The sequence below is a fragment of the Notechis scutatus genome, chromosome 7 (genome assembly GCF_049901735.1).
Source record: "Notechis scutatus isolate UNSWTSFEM ecotype Mainland chromosome 7, rNotScu1.2, whole genome shotgun sequence".
NCBI classification, from domain to species: Eukaryota; Metazoa; Chordata; class Lepidosauria; order Squamata; family Elapidae; genus Notechis; species Notechis scutatus.
In genome coordinates, this window is record NC_142015.1 from 20,929,420 (window position 1) to 20,949,307 (window position 19,888).

A 19,888-nucleotide genomic window follows, 5' to 3' on the forward strand; every position below is an offset into this window, starting at 1 on the left:
GATGGGGGCGGGGCCAGTCAGAGGTGGTATTTACTGGTTCTCCAAACTACTCAAAATTTCTGCTACCGGTTCTCCAGAACGGGTCAGAACCTGCTGAATATGCCACCTCTGGGCGAGTGCTAACTTTCTACAGCAGCATCCCAGTTCATGTGATCACCATTTCAGACCTTCCCAGCCTGCTTCCAACAAGCAGGCATTGGTGGAAGCCAGATTTGCTTAACAATTATGTGATGATTCACTTAGCAATTTCAGTGATTTGCTTAACAACCGTGAGGAAAGAAAAAAGGTCATAAAATCGGAGCAACTCCTTTCACAACCGCCTTGCTTAGCCACAGAAATTCTGGCCCCCAGTCTGGTTGTAAACTGAGAGTTAACTAGGCAGAATCTTGATTTGCACCTTTTGTTTACTTGCATTCTGGAGGAAAAAGGGCATTTTGTGATCAATTTGAGTGTGGCTTTAACTTCCACTCCCGACAAAGGGACAGTTGAGCAGGCTGCTTTAATGAGTTTTCATGAAGAATATCTACAGGAGAATCGAACGAGACTCAGAGTTACACAATGGTGTTGCCCATATTTGTTTTCCAAACATAGCTTCGTTACTTGGATTGTCGTTTGTTTGCACATGCCTAAATCAAGATGCTGCTGCTTCTTTTTTAATCTGCAATCCAAAAACTTCAGGGATTATTTTTGCCCTAAAAATCCATAGACTCTTAATTAAACTCTGAAACAAGAATATGATTTTAACGAGAACTACAGGTTGACTTTTCCTGCCAGATTTCACAAGTGGTCCTTTTTTTTTGCAATGGGGAATTTCGTCAAATGTGAGAACAATCAACCAATGGAACAGCTTGCCCTCGGAAGTTGTGGGAGCGCCATCACTTGAGACTTTCAAGAAGAGATTGGACTGCCATTTGTCAGAAATGGTGTAGGGTCTCCTGCTTGGGCAGGGGGTTGGACTAGATGGCCTACAAGGTCCCTTCCAACTCTGATTATCTGTTAAATCTGTTCCAAAAAGGCAAGACAGGAAGGAGATTTAACCAGGAGTCTCCAAAGCAATCACAGAATCGTTCACATCCTTAAACTATGGAGAAATTCAAACAAACTTGTTGTGCTCTTTTAAATATAATGGTCATTATTCAAAATGATAGCAAAGACACAAATGATTATATAGAATGGAATGGAATGGAATGGAATGGAATGGAATGGAATAGAATAGAATAGAATAGAATAGAATAGAATAGAATAGAATAGAATAGAATAGAATAGAATAGAATAGAATAGAATAGAATAGAGCTGGAAGGGACCTTGAAGGTCTTCTAATCCACCCCCCTGGTCAAGCGAGAGAACCTATACCATTTCAGACAAGTGACTGTCCAGTCTCTTCTTAAAAGCCTCCAGTGATGGAGCGCTTACGATTTCTGGTGGGAAGCTGTTCCACTGGTTAATTGTCCTCACTGTTAAGAAGTTTCTCCTTAATTCCAGGTTGCTTCTCTCTTTGATTAGTTTCCAACCATTGTTTCTTGTCCAGCCCTCTGTTGCTTTGGAGAATAATGTGACCTCCCCTCTTCTTTGTGGCAGCCCCTCAAAAAATGGACTATTGCTGTCATGTCAACCCTAATTCTTCTTTTCTTGAGACTAGCCAAACCCAGTTCCTGCAACCATTTTTGACATGTTTGTGTCTCCAAGCCTTTAATCATCTTAGCTGATCTTCTTTGAACTTTTTCCAAAGTCTCAACATCTTTTTTTTTGTGTGTGTGTGTGTAGATTTCTTAACTTTCACGCCATTGCTCATTGTGAGAGCTATGGTGTTAACTTATGATTGTCGTTCCTAGACAATTTTCTGCAAAACTGAAAAAAAAAGGAAGTCCTATAAATGAGTTGAGTGTCATTGTCTTCCCACCGTCTTCCAAGGAATGTCATCTTCAACGGGATGGAAGATGGGGGCATTTTTTCCCCCTCGTTTGCCCCAGAAAAAGCCACAGTGGCAAAAGCTTTTTTTTTTTCCCCTGCCTTTTTATTTTTAAACTCGCAAAGGTCACTTGTGTTCCTTTGCTTTGTTTTTCCCTTGTTACCATGGTATCACAAGCGGAACTGTTTGTTATGATGGGGCTCCCATAGTGTGCGTGCATGCGAGTGTGAAGGCATACAGATAGATCAAAGGACTTCGAGTGATTTTGAGTTTGGTGTAAGGACCAATTCTAAGCTTGTCACTGTTGTGTTGCTCCTACAGCAGTTTGCCAAAGACACGGAGGTCTTGCAGATTGAAAAGCAAAGGGAGCGATAGATACCCTAACAATGGAGCTGTTTTGAGCTTAGCTTGTCAAGAAAAGCAAAGAACAATCAACTCATGTCCTAAACCAGAAAGGTTGAAAGAAATGGACTCAATGTGGAAGGGGAAATACACACACACACACACACACACACACACCACTTAGTGTATCTTTTTGATGGATCTCTCCTGGAAAAAGTCCAGCGCTGATCACTCAGACTGTGTTTCTTGGTGGTCATGATACGAAGCAGAGGGAAGGTTCTTTTTTATGGGCTCCAAGTACTTAGTACTCCCTGGCATTTTTTTTTATTACAGATTAACAGAGTTGGAAGGGACCTTGTAGGTCATCCAGTCCAACCCCCCACCCCAGCCAAGCAGACCAGTGGTGTGATTCAATTTTTTTTACTACCGGTTCTGTACCTTGGTGGGCGTGGCTTGCTGGGCATGGGTGAGCATTAACTTGCTTTCCAGCTCTGTTCTCCTGTGCAGGGCAACCAAAGAAGACCCAGCCAATCAGCTGGGACTTGGGGGGCAAGGAAGAGATGGGGGTAGGGCCAACTAGAGGTAGTATTCGCTGGTTCTCCGAACTACTCAAAATTTCCATTACCAGTTCTCCAGAACTGGTCAGAACCTGCTGAACACCACCTCTGAAGCAGACCATACACCATTTTCGAGCAGATGGCAGTCCAGTCTCTTCTGAAAGCTTCTAATATAATCAAAATAATACATTGGGTCTAGTCTAGTGGTTAAGGCACGGACTAGAAATTCGTCAGGTCTTGCCTTGGCCTCAAAGCCACTGGGGACTTTGGGCCAATCCTCAAGAGACTGAGTCTTCTAATCTATAATCTATTAAAGCCAGTTGGTGACTTTGGGCGATTTGTTAAGTAATTCTTGCCCTGTTTTATGACCTTTCTTGCCACCGTCTGTTAAGGGAATCCCTGCAGTTGTTAATAGTAACACAGTTGTGAAGTGAACCTGGCTTCCTCATTGACTTTGCTTTGTCAGAGGGTGGCAAAAGGGATGACGTGATCCCTGGGACATTGCGAAATATGAGTCATTTGCCAAGTTGCCGAATTTTGATGACGTGACCATGGAGGGGATGCTGCAACAGTCATAAGTGTGAAAAACAGTCATAAATTATTATTATTTTTTTCAGTTGTAAGTTCAAATGATCACTAAATGAATTGTAAGTTCAGGACTATCTGGATAGCTAGCGAGTGAGGGAGAGAGAAGATGGAAGTGATAGATGATTTATTTATTTTATTTATTGGTTTGTCAAGCATGTATTTTTATTCATATGATAGATAGATAGATAGATGATAGAAATAGAAAGAGAGAGACAGAAAGAAATGATAGAAATAGAGGTATGTGTAAAGAGAGATGAGAGAAGATAGTGTGTAGATAGATAGATAGATAGAGAGAGGAGAGGATAGAGAGATAGATATAGAGGTGTGTGTGTAAGAGAGATGAGAGAGAGAGAAGATAGATAGATAGAGGTGTGTGTGAAAGATAGATGACAGATACTAAATGAAATAGAAAGAGAGAAGAGAGGGAAGAGAGATGATAGAAATAGAGAGAGAGAGAGAGAGAGGAAGAAAGTGTGTATGTGTGAAAGAGAGTTGATAGATACTAGAAAGAGAGAGAGGGGAGAGAGATGATAGAGATAGAGAGGTAGAGGGGTGTGTGTGTGTGTGTGTGAGAGAGAGAGAGAGAGAGAGAGAGAGAGAGAGAGAGAGAGTTGTTTGTGTGTGAGAGAGAGATTGTATAGTGTGCTCCCTGCCAAATAGCTGCCCTAAACAAGCCCCCATTGAAAGGAACGCGTCATGCAAGCTTGAATCACAATTAAGTGATTCTGTGTAACTTCCTGAAAAGGTTGCTGTGCCCCTTTTCAATATGGAAGATGTAGACTTGGTTCACTGGCTTTCGCAATCTGACTTGCAGACCATTAACTCTGCTGCATTAGATGACATCTATCTAATATTCCATTATCCATCTGTGTATTACTCCAAAATCAGTTTACATTTCCATCATAAACCCCTATCCCTAAAAGTAATTTAAATATTGTGAAGAAAATCTCCTTCTTAGGCTCCCGAATGTTACCTCCTACTATTGGTCTTTTCACATAGCCTCTCTATTGAGTTACACAGGCTGTTAAATATGAAGCATGTTTTAAACCTTAAAAATATATGAAATAAATATATATTTGCTAGGAGATTTTTGCTCTTCAAATGAGGCTTTTCAACCTTCCTGCGTTCAAGATCTTGAATGGCATTCAAGATTTGAATTCAAGGCCACGTAAAAAAATCCAAAAAAATGAGTCAAATAAATGGCACGTGAAACAAGAATTACAACATGCACCGATGACATGCAAGAAAAGGAAAATGACACAGTACTATAATTTATTGATGCATATTGCTGTACGTGGCTTTCTCTTTGTATCTAGGTTGTTTACAGTGCATTAAATGTGTGAAGGGTCAAATTCTTCGCATTTGCGGAAATGCCCAATGGCATCTTGTATTTGGAAGGGAAAAACGTCAAGCTTTGGTGGCAGATAGATTGAAGGGCTGGCATTGTGGGCTGTTGGGTTGTATTGATATATTATCTAAGTGAAGAAAACTACAGATAATACAATAACAGATGGTTAACAGCAGTAGTAGTGAGATTCATTTTTTTTTACTGCGGTTCTGTGGGTGTGGCGTGGCTTGGTGTGTGTAGCAGAGGAAGGATACTGCAAAATCTCCATTCCCTCCCACCCCACTAACCTGCTTTCCAGCTCCGTTCTCCTGTGCAGGGCAACCAAAGGAGACCCAGCCAATCAGCTGGGACTGGGGAGGCAGAGAATAGATGGGGGTGGGGCCAGTCAGAGGTGGTACTTGCTGCTTCTCTGAACTATTAAAAATTTCCACTACCGGTTCTCCAGAATTGGTCAGAACTTGCTGAATCCCACTTCTGATTAACAGGAGGATTTAAAGATGAGTGTAATGTTTGAGCTAACCTGTTGGCTGTTTTTTTTTTCCCTTTCTCTTTTCTTCTGCATGTACATTATAATAGATTTTCTCATCTGGAATACTTCTTTATTATTATTATTATTTTGTCAAATAAGGATGAAAAAGCTTATAATTATCTATAGATCTGTTATGAAATGGAAGGAGGACCTACTAGGTTTTTTTCTTTAAATCTTTCAGTACCCAGATATTTTTGACATTGTTATTCCCCCCCCCTCTTTATTTCCTTTTTCTGTTGTACAGGTAGTCCCCAGTTTACAACAATTGGTTTAGTGGCCTTTTGAAGTTACAACGGCACTGAACAAAGTGACTTTGATTGCTTTTTTTTTAAATAAAGTTTTATTGAGTTTTAACAAAACAAATAAAACATCTTATTGAGTACAGCATCATTCCGGTTTATCACATTTCCATACAGACACAATTTCATATGCATATTCATCTTATGTATTCAACTTCATATCTTTACTCTTTTTCCAACTTCTCACTATTTCTCCCTTTACTTTTCTTAATTTTCTTTTATGGTTATCTCATTTTCTTCTTATTCAATTGTATTTCTTTTACCTAAATTTCTATATCTTTTTATTCATTGTACTTATACTTTTGTCTGTCTTGTTTACAATTTCATATGTTCTCTTCCAACATTCTTAAGAAGCAAAATTCCCCCTATGATTTGCCAATCGAAGTGCAACACATTTAAATCTTATTGTTATTATCATATGAAATCTCATTAAACATTGAATTTGTGCATTCTAAGATTATAACGTTCAAATTTCTAGTATCTATTTTATATCATGTAGATCTCATCATTCAGACTCTGCTTGGTACTTACCCTTGAAAATGTAAAAAGAAAAATTCTAAAAACATAGCAAAAACAATATATACATATATATAAACATTAGTAAACAAAATAGTTATTCAAAATCATTCTAGTATTGGTATGAACCTTGTAAATCTTTCATTTCTTTTCAATATCTATCAATCTTTGAGAACAATTGAAATGTTTCCCTCCCTTCTTCATTATTACTTAACTGTTAATAAGCATACCATTGGATAGTCATACAGTTTTATCTTATAAATTATTTACTATTAATAAGCAAAATAATTATTCAAATTAATTCTAATAACTGGTATAAAATTCCTTATAAATCTTTCACATTTCTTTTCAATGTTTTATCAATCTTTAGAAACAATTGCAATGTTTCCCTCTCTTCTTTATTATTGCATTAATTATAAATAAACATACCATTACATAACAACACAGTTTCATCCCATAGATTATTTACTTATTTCATTTCTAACTCATGACAGTATTCTACTGTCACAACACTATCTTTTGTACCTTTGCAGAATCCTCACTTTTAACTTAATTTAACCATTGTCTCTGTGTTTTCTAGCTGAGCAAATACCTTTAATCCTAGTACGTTTCCCCTTTTTCTTTATTTCCTGTTTTTGTCCCTCATAAGTTCTTTCCCTTTCTATCTTTCTCCCCTTTTTCTTATCCTCTTTTTTATACCCTTCTCTCTCTAATTTTCCCTTCTGTAATTTTCTTTTCTGCTTCTCCTTGCTGTTATACTTCTTTTTCAGACTATATTTCTTTTTGGCTGTTCCCTTTGATCTCAAACTTTTAACTCCTTTCCCCCCTTTTCCCCTTATTACCACACTTTGCATTATTTGATCATTGAAAATGGCTTCTTCTTTGTCCCGCCCTTCTTCTTGCTCTTGAAGCTTTTCCTTTTGCTTTTCATAGGTCACTATCTCCATTTCAAAAAATTCAAATACAAAACCAAAGGATCTTCCTCCCCTTTCTGCATCTTCTTTCTGTTTTTTAAGACTCATCTTCAATTCCTCCAGGTGTGATAGCATTTTAAACACTTTTGAACAACCACCCGATTGACTTTAAGTAAAACCAGAAAAAGAAAGAAAAAACCAATGCCAAAACCTTTTTTTAAAAATCGCCAAATAATCCCAGACTGTTCCTTCTTGTTTCTTTCCTTTACTTTTCCTTTCCGTGCATTACTGTATCTTTTAATAAGATTTCAGTTACAATATATCCTTGGGAGTCTTTTCAAAGTTTCAGTATTAATCCTCTATTTTTCCAGGTGGCACTCCATTATTCCAAGTCCCACCCTTTTGCCTCCACTCTTCTCCCTTTTAGGGCTTTAAAATGACCAAGAAAAAAAAAATATTTATTCTCCTTTTGATACTTAGATCTCAGCTTAAGGTTGCCTATTAGTGTCAAAATAGATTAATATAAATTTCTTTCCATACCATTTGTAATTGTCAATAAAAAGGTTTAAAAAGGGGTTTTTAACCTCCTTTTCTCTCTCCTTCGCCGCTTAAAGATTTTCTTTCAGAAGTATCCCTCTAGGTACTTTTAGATTCAGGGTACCTTGCTTAGATGTTCTCTGTTGTTTATCACGGTCTGTCCTGCTTTCCTCTTTGTCTTCCTCCTGCACAATCTTATCCAGTCAGGTTCTTCTTTGAGGTGGCCATTTCTGACCACCGCTGCAACCGCCTTCGGGGAAGGGAGTTTAGACCAGACAAGGAGGAGAGATGCGGCTCCCCTCCACTTGGCTAGCAATCTCCCCCCTCTTCACCACCTCTACGGGGTGGCTTCAGCCCCTAATCAAAAGGATTGGGGTGCTCCAGCGGTGAGCACAGATCGAAACCGCGCACGATCGCGGATTTCAGTCTGTCCCTGAAGAGGCCAAACCAGAAGTCCATGACTTTGATTGCTTATTGTACCCTGTGATTATCATTAAGTGTTGTACCTGATGAGTCTTGACTTGATGAATGTATCTTTTATTTTATGCATTTGCACCAAGACAAATTCCTTGTGTGTCCAATAACACTTGGCCAATAAAGTCCCTCTCTCCTCCTCCTCCTCCTATCCTCCTCCTCCTCCTCCTCCCTCCTCCTCCTCCTCCTCCTCCTCCTCCTCCTCCTCCTCCTCCTCCTCCTCCTCCTCCTCCTCCTCCTCTCCTCCTTTTCATTTTCCTTATGAGCATTGTACAATGCCCATGTTCACATGATTTACATTTGGACATTTGACAACTGACTTATATTTATGATGATTGCAGTGTCCCGGGGTCATACAATCCCCTTTTGCGACCTTTTGACGAGCAAAGTCAATGAGGAGGCCACATTCGCTTAACAACCATGTTACTAGCTTAACAACGGCAGTGATTCACTTAACAAATGTGGCCAGATAAGTCATAAAATGGGACAAAACAATGTCTCACTTAGCAACATAACTTCTGGACAATTGTAGTTGTAAGTTGAGGACTATCTATATGTAAGGGGAGGAGAATTTACTATTTTTTAAAATTATTATTATTTTTCACCACCCATATATTTTTGACATGGGGAGGTTGTCTCTTTTTTCCCCTTTCTTTTATACGCACACACAAATTTTTTTTTTCTATGGTTAGTGTTGGATGTTAGTCTATCTGGTTTTTGTGTGTGTGTGTGTGTGTAGTTGATCCTTGTTGACAAATGAAAATAAATATGTTTTAAGAAAATAAAATAAATATTTAGTCTAACTAAACTCTTGGCGATACCCATGTGAAGCTGAGTTGTGAAGCGTTATATTGATAGTCTAAGTAATTGGCTGGATTTAATGTTGTAGTCAATGCAGTATATAGGTTAATGATTAGCGGTTGCAAACTGTCTTTGCAGCGTTCTGTGGAAGTGATTGCCACTTTTGCTTATGCATCGTTTGGGGATTGTGACATACAACCCACAAGGTTCAATGAAAGTTCTCCCTGAGGTATGTGGGTGGAACTGTGAGCTCGAGCTAATTTGAGTGTATAGCATGGAAACATTTCAGTGTTTGAGGAAGTCAGAAGTAATTGAAAATAGGTGAAAGCAGCCAAAATGCTTTCTCTTCTCCCCCCTCCCCTCCCCTCCTTTTTTATTTTTTTATTTTTATTTTATTTTATTTGTCAATTGCTTACAAGATAATAGGTATAAGTAAAAACATAGTTATGAATACATGGATGCATATAAGAAATTTTTTAAAAAAATATAAAAGAAACAATAGGACAGGGACGGTAGGCACGTTGGTGCGCTTATGCACCAACCATTCCCTTCACCCTTCCCTTACCTCCCATTCATTTTTCTACTCTCCCTGCCCCTCCCTTCCCTTCACCCTTCCCTTCCCTCCATTCTTCTACTCTCCTCTACATTCCCCTCCCCTCCCCCCTTCCCTCCCCTTCCCCCTTCTCTTTCCTTCCGTTCATTCTTCTACTCTACTTTACCCTCCCCACCCTCCCTTCACCCTTCTCTTCCTACCCTACCCTTCCCTTCCATTTATTCTTCTACTCTACTCTACTCTACTCTACTCTACTCTACTCTACTCTACTCTACTCTACTCTACTCTACTCTACTCTACTCTCCCCTTCCCTTCCCTCCCATCCCTTCTCTTCCCTTCCCTTCATTCTTCTACTCCACTCTACTCTACTCTCCCCTCCTCTCTCCTCCACTGCCCTCCTCTCCCTTCCCTTCACCCTTCCTTTCTTTCCCTTCCCTTCCCTTCTGTTCACTCTTCTTCTCTACGTTACTCTACTCTACTCTATTCTATTCTTATTTTTTATTTTTCTATATGGCCTAATCCTCATATCTCTTTGATAACACAGTTGGGAAGGATCCTGCAAAAATCACCCTGTTAGACCCTCCTCCCCATCAGGCACTTGTGTCATATTCAACTGGGCAATATGACAAATTATAAAACAATAAACAGACAGCCAATTCCATGATGCATTTCATTCCATTTTATTTTGCTTTGATTTATGGAGCCATGCATGTCAATGTGTGACTCTGGGTGTTGTACACCATGACAAGTAAAAATAATTATGGACAATTAGAACAGTACAAAATATGACACCAAATAAAGCTGTTACTATGGACGTTAATGTAACCTAGAAACCAGGGCCCTAAATATATTCAGGGCCTCAGACCTAGACATCCAACCAAGTCCTTATAGCCTTATGAAAGGGCAGCAGGTAGTCCTGGACTTATAATACTTAGTGACTATTGAAAGTTACAACGGCACTGAAGAAAGTGACTTATGACCGTTTTTCACATTTACAACCATTGGAACATCCCCATAGTCATGTGAGCAAAATTAAAATGCTTGGCAACTGACTTTTACTTATGACGGTTCACATGATCCTCTTTTTTGACAAGCAAAGTCAATGGGGAAAGCAGATTTGCGTAACAACCGGGTGACTAACTTTGCAACTACAACGATTCCCTGAACAACTGTGACTAGAAAGGTCACGAAATGTGTGTGGGGAGAAACTCATTTAACCACTGCCTCGCTTGGTTGTATCTAGAATGCAACCATTAGGCAAAGATAAAGGTTCCCCTCGCACATACGTGCTAGTCATTTCCGGCTCTAGGGGTGGTGCTCATCTCCATTTAGAAAGCCGAGAAGAGCCAGCGCTGTCCGAAGACGTCTCCATGGTCCTGTGGCCAGCATGACTAAAAGCCGAAGGTGCACAGAGAGCTGTTCCCTTCCCACCAAAGTGGTCCCTATTTTTCTACTTGCATTTTTACATGCTTTTGAACTGCTAGGTTAGCAGAAGCTGAGACAAGGAACGGGAGCTCACTCCGTCACACAGCGCTAGGGATTCGAACCGCCAAACTGCTGAGCTTTCTATTCAACAAGCTCAGGGCCTTAGCCACTGAGCCACCACATCCCTTAGAATGTAGCCATTACATCCAAGTAAAATGCTGGTCTGTTCTCTTTGGGATAACCGCTGCTCACTTCAGAAGGAAGAAGGAAGAGGAAAAGAGGATGGAGAGTTTAGGAATTAGTCTATGTTTAGAAAACTCCTTTGCAGATTATAATCCCTGTTCTCTCTCTTTCTCTCTCTCTCTCTCTCTTTCTTTCTTTTCAGATGCATCGTGGATAACAGAGTGACACGAGTAGCTTGGCTCAACCGAAGCAGCATTCTTTATGCGGGCAATGACAAGTGGTGTTTGGACCCCCGAGTGGAGCTAGTTGCCAACACGAAAACCCATTATGCCATCCGGATAAATGACGTGGATGTATATGACGAGGGGCCTTATACTTGCTCGGTACAGACGGACAATCACCCCAAAACTTCACGAGTCCATCTCATTGTGCAAGGTAAGGTTTCGTGGAGGACATTTGCTCTGATCTGATCCTCCCTGGAGGAAGACTTTAGATGAGCAACCCAAGAAGAGGTCAAACTCCAGAACATGCCCGGAAACCTTCAAATAAAGATCCAATGTGCCTGTGACATTTAAGTGCTCCAGCTGCTGCTGTTGCTCTGAGGAATGAATGTCCCTTTGTAGAATTCAAGAGTAGTTGATGTTCTCCTTTTGTGACAGTCTGAAAAACACATAGCAATCTTCTAACCAGATGAGGAGTAGTTGCCCTGCAGGTTGTACGTAGATAGTCTTAGAACTCCTTTTTTTTGGTGGGGGGGGCTCCAGAGCAACCCCAAAATCAGAGCTTGGGGATGATTTCCCACAGTCGGGGAGCCAAGAAGTAGATAAGCAAAACTAAACTTCTCACAGCTATTTTAAATCCAGATTTTTCACAATGGAGAAAAAAAGGGGAGGCTGAAATTTCAGATCCTGGCTCAATTGCATTATACCATGATGTTCCCAGCGCTGTTATCCACCAATAGCAATAGCACTTGGACTTTTATACCACTTCACAGAGCTTTACAACCCTCTCTAAGCAATTTACAGCATCTTGCCCCCAACAATCTGGGTCCTCGTTTTACTGACCTCGGAAGGATGGAAGGTTGAGTCACTTTATTGACAAATCATATGCAGTTTGGGGCAAAAATCACTTAACAAATTTCTCACTTGGCAACATAAATTGTGGGCTCAATTGAGGTCATAAGTTGAAGATTACCTGTACTGAGTGTCAAGTCTCTATAGGTGGCCTGCCTCTGTTGTGGTCAGCAAGATTTAAATCCCATTCAGTTTCTCTGTGGCTAATGATGGAGCAACTGCTTGTGTCAAATGGACCAAGTTTTATTCCTGGCCTTTCAAGTAAGAGATATTTAAATATTTGTGAAATATTTTGAGATTTAGGGGTTTCCTATTTAAGCAGGGGGTTGGTCTCTTCCAAGTCTCTTAATTTGTTATTCTGAGATGATGGGGTTAATGACAAGGATGATTCGGATAAAGATTTATTCTTACCTTACCATTAATCATTTCTCTTGGGCTTTTCTTGGTAGCCTTTTTGATAGAGTTAGGAAATTGAGACTTGGGAGTTCGAAGTAGGGCTAATTTTCAAATTCTGATGGATACATTGATTTGGAAACAAGCTGGGTTAAGAAAGACATTGGCCTTGTACACCAAGTTGCCCTGAGCTAACCTGCAGTTCATAGGCTGGACTATATGTCAAGCACCAGGGAAATCAGGAAGTTCAGGCAGTTCAAGTGAGTATAAAGACTTATTGTAAACGTAAGCTCTCTATAAGAATCTTAATTACTAGCGGTCAAGGGACATTAGTGGGTGTTAAGAAATGAATTTCAGGTGGGCTGGACTTGGATCTTTGGTGGTTATATAGGAACTCATGGCTAATGACCTGTTTGACTCCTCCCTCGGGCTTAGCCTGATCATCTCCTACACCATGTATGTCATTGACCACCCAATGAATGCCAAAAAATTCCCAGGCATTTTTCTACCCTTCCACTCCCTTCTGTTGTGGCCTGTCAGCTGCCAGCCCCTCCAGCAGCCGAATCAGAGGAGGAGGAGGAGGAGGAGGAGGAGGAGGAGGCATGGGAATCAGGGTCAGCATAAGGGTAACCTTGGGGCTCCGAGGAGGAAGAGGGAATGGAGCTGGCAGAGACAGAGAGACAGAGAGATAAAGAGACAGAGATGGAGCCTGGGCTGTCCATCAGCCCTCAGATGGAGAGTCAATAGTCCCCAGGTCTGGAGATGGCTGATGAGGAAGAGGAGGAACAGTTGGGTCCAATGCCTGACGTGCAGATGCGCAGAAGGTAGAGGAGAGGAGAGCAGTGGAAATCTATGAGCTGATCCTTGAGACAGAAGAGCCACTTCTGCTAGTGAAACACCCCACCTTAGCTCTGGGGGTAAAAGGCGGAGGTGGAGATGAATAGATGTGACAGGCAACTATTCATTTTCTGGCTGGCTGGACTTGTTAGCCTGCGAGAAAAACGGGGCTGCCAGCATTCCTAATAAAGGAATCTTTTCAGTTCACGTCAGAGGGTTTGTCATGTTGGCGAACTGGGACAGAACACCTTTCTTTTTTAAAGCAATCAAGAAAAAAAAATTGAGCAAATTTTCCTCTTCCAAGCATATACATCTCTTTACTCATGAAGCAACTAACAGATCTGTTTCCAATCCTGGCATTTTCTGTTATCATTCAAATTTATGGCATCTGTTCTCAATTCATGCATCAAAGCTGATCACATTAAAAAAATCAAAGCTATAATCATGGAAGCTGGAGAGTAGTAATTACTTACCCATCCTTTCTGAACCTCTGCTATTTAAAATCAATCCTGCGTCTGTTTGTTGTTTTAGTGTTTTATTATTTCCCTTCTTGTCTTCATGAATAATTGTGGAAGGAAGAAATAGGGTTTCCTCAAGAGAGCAACACATTCTGTCAGTGGAAGGTATTACAAGGTCTCGTTCTTTGGGGGAGGAAGGTAACTAGTTATCTAGACAGAAAGTTGCTGTTGCTTGACTTTGAAGTTAATTGGAATTGGGAGCATTCCGAATATTGCAATATCTAGCAAAGGTATGTCTGTTTGTGGCTTTCAAAGTCTTGTATATAAATTGTGGCCATCTCTGAAGCAGCCTGAAAAAAAAAACCCAGTGGAACCAAAAAAAATCATAACTGTTTAATTTACTAAGATAACTTTTCTTTTGTTTTTGTTTTAATGGCAGAGTTCACAAATCTTCCAGGCATTTGCAAACTGTTTGCTCGGGTGCCACACAACTTACCTAATTGTGCTGTGCTCAATAACAGATGGATGAATAAATTTCAGGCTACAAAGACCCAGAAAGACAGTTTTATGTATTGCCTATTGAGAGAAATGTTGCCAAATGAAAGTAACTACCTGCATCAATAGAGATGCACTCTGAAAATTTCTAAGGAAAAAACTGTCACGATCCTCTTCCTCTCGGCCAAATTGTCTAAACTTTGCTGTCTCTTGATCCTCTGAAATGCAGCCCATCCCTCCTGGGAATCCAGACGACATTCCACCACACTAAACTAGCCTTTAGTACAATGTACAATCCCAGGGCTTGTGTTACTTGAAGCCAAACCTTTTAATGTGTATTCTACATCAGGCACATATGATACCCATATGTTCCACCCCAAACTTTCCTGAAGACAGCTAGTGCAGCATGGTCTCTTTGGCCTGTCAGCTGCCGGTCCCTCCAGCAGCTGAATCAGGCTTGGGAGTCAGGGTCAGTATCAAAGCAACCTGAGTGCTCTGAGAGGAAGAGGGAATGGAGCTGTCAGAGAGAGAGGGAGAGACGGAGGCGGAGCCTGGACCGTCTGTCAGCCCTCAGATGGAGAGTCAACAGCTCCCAGCTCTGGAGGTGGCTCATAATGGATGGAAACTGAACAAGGAGAGATTTAACCTGGAAATAAGGAGAAACTTTCTGACAGTGAGAGCAATCAACCAATGGAACAGAAGTTGCCTTCGGACGTTGTGGGAGCACCATCACTTGAGACTTTCAAGAAGAGACTGGACTGCCATTTGTCAGAAATGGTGTAGGGTCTCCCGCTTGGGTGGGGGGTTGGACTAGATGACCTACAAGATTCCTTCCAACTCTGATGATCTGTTATCTGATGAGGAAGAGGTGGAACAGCTGGGTCCAGTGCCTGATGCAAGCATGTGCAGAAGGCAGAGGAGAGGAGAGGAGAGGAGAGGAGTGGAAATCTGTGGGCCAGTCCTTGGGACAGAGAGCCACTACTGCTAGTGAAGCCCCACCCTACCTCTGGAGATAAAAGGCAGGGGGTGGAGATGAATAGATGTGGCAGACAACCATTCATCTCCCTGCTGGACAGACTTGTTAGCCTATGGTGAGAGAGAATTTTTTTGCCGGGGCTACTGGCGCTCCTAATCAAGGAATCATTGATTTAACTTCAGAGGGTTTGTCGTGTTTGGGGAGCTAGGTCAGAACATTAAGGATTGTTAGGGGGTTCAATGACCCAGCAGTGAAAATGCTAGGCTTGTCAACTGGAAGTTTGACAGTTCGGAATCCAAGCACCGTGAGATGTGGTGAGCTCCTGTTCTTGGTCCGGCTCCTGCCAACTTAGCAGTTTGAACGCATGCAAATGCAAGTAGAAAAATAGGTACCACTTTGGTGGGAAGATAACAGTATCTTGTGCACTTCGATGTATAGCCATGCTGGCCACATGACCACAGAACTGTCTTTGGACAACATTGGCTCCCTCGGCTAAGAAACTGAGATAAGTAACACCCCCTAGAGTCTGACGCGACTAGACGGGGGAAAACTTTACTTTTTACCTTTAATAAAGATTTAAGACAGTGCCCATGGCATTAGAACTCAAAGTGGGGAAAAGCATGCCCTCCATATTCTGTGGAAGGATATAAAAACGAACTTGCAGGAACCCTGTTTCATTTCCAAAACAATATATAAGCATCACCCACATATTCATTGTAATAGTTGTGTTGCTTTATCTCTGTACTTTGCAATATCTGGTAGTGATATTTACAAAGTGATATTTGTCTTTTCAGTGAAAAATGTAGGGGTGGGGAGAACATAATTGTCTGATAATAATCTTTCATGGTTCCGAAAATATACCTCACCATCTGCTGTGGATGAAATAACCGGCTGTTCCCTGCATGATTTCTCAGTTAAAATGTATTTAAGGGGACATGTTATTCTTCACCCCCTGTTACCAACCCATTCATGGGCACCGTAAGCAGGGGAGGCACCGTATCTTTTTTCCCCTTGAATTTAAGGGGGTTGGGGAGTCACAAACACAACAGACATTTCAGTGCTATCAAATGTACCTAGTTTTCTTGAATAGCCGTCAAACAATAACAGAGCACACAACCACTTCATTCTGTAGGAGATTAGGAGAAAATGATGTCTATTTCAGCTGTAACATATTTTATGGTTATTTTTACACAGTTATTTACACAGGTTTATTATTGGTTGGTGGTTTGGTTTTCACTGTAAGGCTGGAATTTTGACACTCCTGAGCTTACTTAAATGTTTGTCAGGTGCAATAAATCAGGAAGCAAAGAGGTTCAAATGAATACAGATTTATTGTGTGCTCTCTCTACAAGAATCTGAACAACTAACAGTCAATAGGCGGCAGATAAGAATTCAAGGTGGGCTGAATGTAGATCTCTTGTGGGCACCAAGCAATAGCAATGGCACTTATATACTGCTCCACAGTGCTTTACAGCAGGGGTCCCCAACCGCCGGTCTGCGGACCGGTACCGGGCCGCGAACAAGCCTTACCGGGTTCGCTGGTTGCTGGCGCCGCCATCTTTTTGGTAAAAAGCGCTTCTGGTGAGCTTTTCCGGGTAGAAAGCTCACCGGAAGCGCTGTTTTCATCATAAAAGATGGGGCGCAGCATGCTCGTGAGCTTTTCCGGTAGAAAGCCATTTCTACCGAAAAAGCTCACCAGAAGCGCTGGCGCCGCCATCTTTTTGATGACAAACAGCGCCCGGTGATGTCACCGAAGCGCCTTTTCGTCATAAAAGATGGCGGCGCCCAGTTGACGCCTGCACCGGGCCGCGGCGCCCAGCTGATGTCGGAACCGGGCCGCGGCGTCGAAAAGGTTGGGGATCCCTGCTTTACAGCACTGTCTAAGCAGTTTATAATGTCACATGTTGCCCCCCAAAATCTGGGTCCTCATTTTACCGACCTCTGAAGGATGGAAGGCTGAGTCAACCTTGAGCCAGTCAGGATTGAACTCCTAGCAGTGGGCAGAATTACCCTGCAATATTGCATTTTAACCACTGCACCACCATGGCTCAAGACTAATGATATGCTTGACCCCTCCCTCATGCTTTGCCTGGTCATCTCTTGCAATGCTGAGGAACAAAATGGGGAATTTTAAGACTGCATAAGTTGTTTGCATAATTTTTTCCCCTTGTGTTTTTGCTGCATAAATGGATCTGTGGAATAAAGCCAAGAAAAAGGGTCAATATTGGTGAATAGTGTTGCAGCAGAAGATGTCTTACAAAGTCATAATGAGCTTCATTTAATTCAACTTCTGTATACACAACAATGGCAGATTCCCCCACTCCCCAAGATTTAATATATTTTTCTCAGTCTTGAGTAAGATTGAATTAGGGATTTTCTACATGACGACAATGCTGTCTATGGCCAGGCTGTTTCCTGATATTGACTGATTATTCCAACATCCTCAACCAAGTGAGTTGTAGGCTAGTAGCATATGACCTGCTGTATTTGGCTAGTTTGAGCTGGCTAAGGTGATTTTTGTTGTTGCTGTTGTTAATGGTTTAAAGCTTTGTGTAAATCCAATCTATTGGAATAGTTTATGATTCAGGTAATGTTCAATAGATTACTTTTTTAAAAAAAGCCCATGTTAAATTGATTGTACAAACTCAGCCACTTGCGCAAAGAGCCAGAGCAATTTGAGATATTTCTATGCTTAACATCTACAATGAAAAATTATATACTCTGTGCCGATTTATGTATTTGTGTGTGTGTGTGTGTGTGTGAACAATTCAAGGAAAAATAGACTGGTGCATTTTGAAGAGCAAAATTGTTACCTTTAGTTCATGGTCACATCCTTGAAATGATGATAATATAGCAGTGATCTTAAGAGCTATGTAAATAGTCTTCCATAAAGCAGTGGTGTTACACAAATGCAGTTAGTTGCCACAATCTGATGTGAGCTTGTAGAGGCAGAAGAATTAAAAGTGTCTTGCAGAAATAGACCCAGTGCCTATCTATTAGTTTCCCAGTGACCAAATAGCAAAGCATGAAGGGTGTGACATCTCAATTCATCCTTATCTCTTAGATTTACTATTTGGTAGTTCGTGAAACTTTATCATTGATAACAGCCACTGATGTGACTAGATATTCATCAAAATACCCTCTAGGCATCTGTCCATCCCCCTTCTCTACTTTTATATTCCAGAAAATGAGGAAGTGTCCCCTTCTGATATGCTTTCTCCATCCCCCATCCCTCCCTTGCATTCTGATTTTGTTTATTGTCTACGTTCTTCCTCCTGGCTCCCAAGGTTATTCTCATAGCCCATTATACATATTGATTTCAATACGATAAAAGTGTTCAGCTATAGATTACTGATAAATAACAAGAAAGTAGAGTTGATGGTTGATCAATAGATGAGCTGACCTCAAATAAGTGGAGATCACACTTGAGTTTGTGCACAAGAACCTCAGAGAAAAAGTTTGTTGATAGAGCGGAAGACATACTACAAGGACAAAACTCTATACATTTATTAGAAAAGCACAAATGAAAAAAACAAAAACAAAAAAATTACCAGTGGACCTTCCTTTATTAAGGGCTAATCAAAATGCCACCACAGCATGTTCAGCTTCTCCAGACATTTATTCAAGTTCGCGCGCGCGCGCACACACACACACACACAAATCAAGTCAAGTCAAGTCAATGTTTATTACAATCAAAGACCAGAACAAATTAAAAACATGCAAGGAATATCCAGGAATATTAAAGTCTTGACTTGACTCATGGATAAACCTATTCTTGGGTAAACTGACCCATGAATTTTTACAAACTATCGTGAAATATTTTATAATATGTGAATTACTCCCAGAAAAGCCAACTGTTAAAATTAAAACATACAAAACATTCAAGGCTTGACTTGATAGGTAGTGCATATTTCACGATCGTTTGGTTAAAAACTCGGGGGTTCTCTTTTCCACAGATGGGCTTCTATATCTGAGTGTATACAATATATTTAAAAGTTTTGCAAAGTCGGCCTTTCTCAGATGTGTTCGAAAATAAGAAATGGAAGAGGCCAAATGAGATTTGTATTTGTCCTGTGCCGCAAAATATTCTCATCTTGTAGAAGAGATTAAGAAAAAGTCCACCTTATCTCAGAGCTGATGAAAATGGACTTTGTGAAGAAACCCAGTGCTTAATCTCACTTAGACACAAGCATTTGCATGATAGAAAAAAAAAGATGGAATCCGAGTTCCAAGATGCAAGGAAGAAATGGTTTTGTTTTGTTTTTTAAAAAAGAAGAATTTGAGAGATATTTGGCTTTTCGGCTTCTTATCAGCTTCTTGAGTCTATCTGGTCCTTTCTTTTGTGCTGAAGCAACTAATCACTCCCAACCACTTTTGTCTGGTCCAAATGAGATTTCCCATTCCTTCTGTGCCCCAGTTAATCTCTTAAATCCTGGCCATTGTTTGATAGTTAATTACCTGTCTGCTCTCAAAACACAACTCTGTGGCTCAGGTAAAGAGAAGGAAATGCAGAAATCCTACTCACTTGCTGAAATTAGGAAGTTTCCAGAGAAATTGGGAGGGAAAGGTTGGATTTGGGGTGCCTGCTGATGTTCTAGAGAAGTTTCTCCAAAGGTTTTCCTAGTTAGAGGTTGTCTGCCTAGATGTGCCTAGATCAGGGGTGTCAAACTTGTGTCGTCAC

General features: G+C 40.9%; 1 protein-coding gene across 5 annotated transcripts in view; it reads left to right on the forward strand.

Annotated features, from left to right (window-relative positions):
- The window catches only part of NTM (neurotrimin), a 785,771-nt gene that overhangs the window by 631,269 nt on the left and 134,614 nt on the right, over positions 1-19,888 (forward strand). For all 5 annotated transcript variants that reach the window (XM_026678596.2, XM_087970093.1, XM_026678598.2 and 2 more), the window contains one exon: positions 11,178-11,410. In XM_026678596.2, coding sequence (XP_026534381.2) covers positions 11,178-11,410 — 233 coding nt within the window. The remainder of the gene's footprint in view (positions 1-11,177; positions 11,411-19,888) is intronic.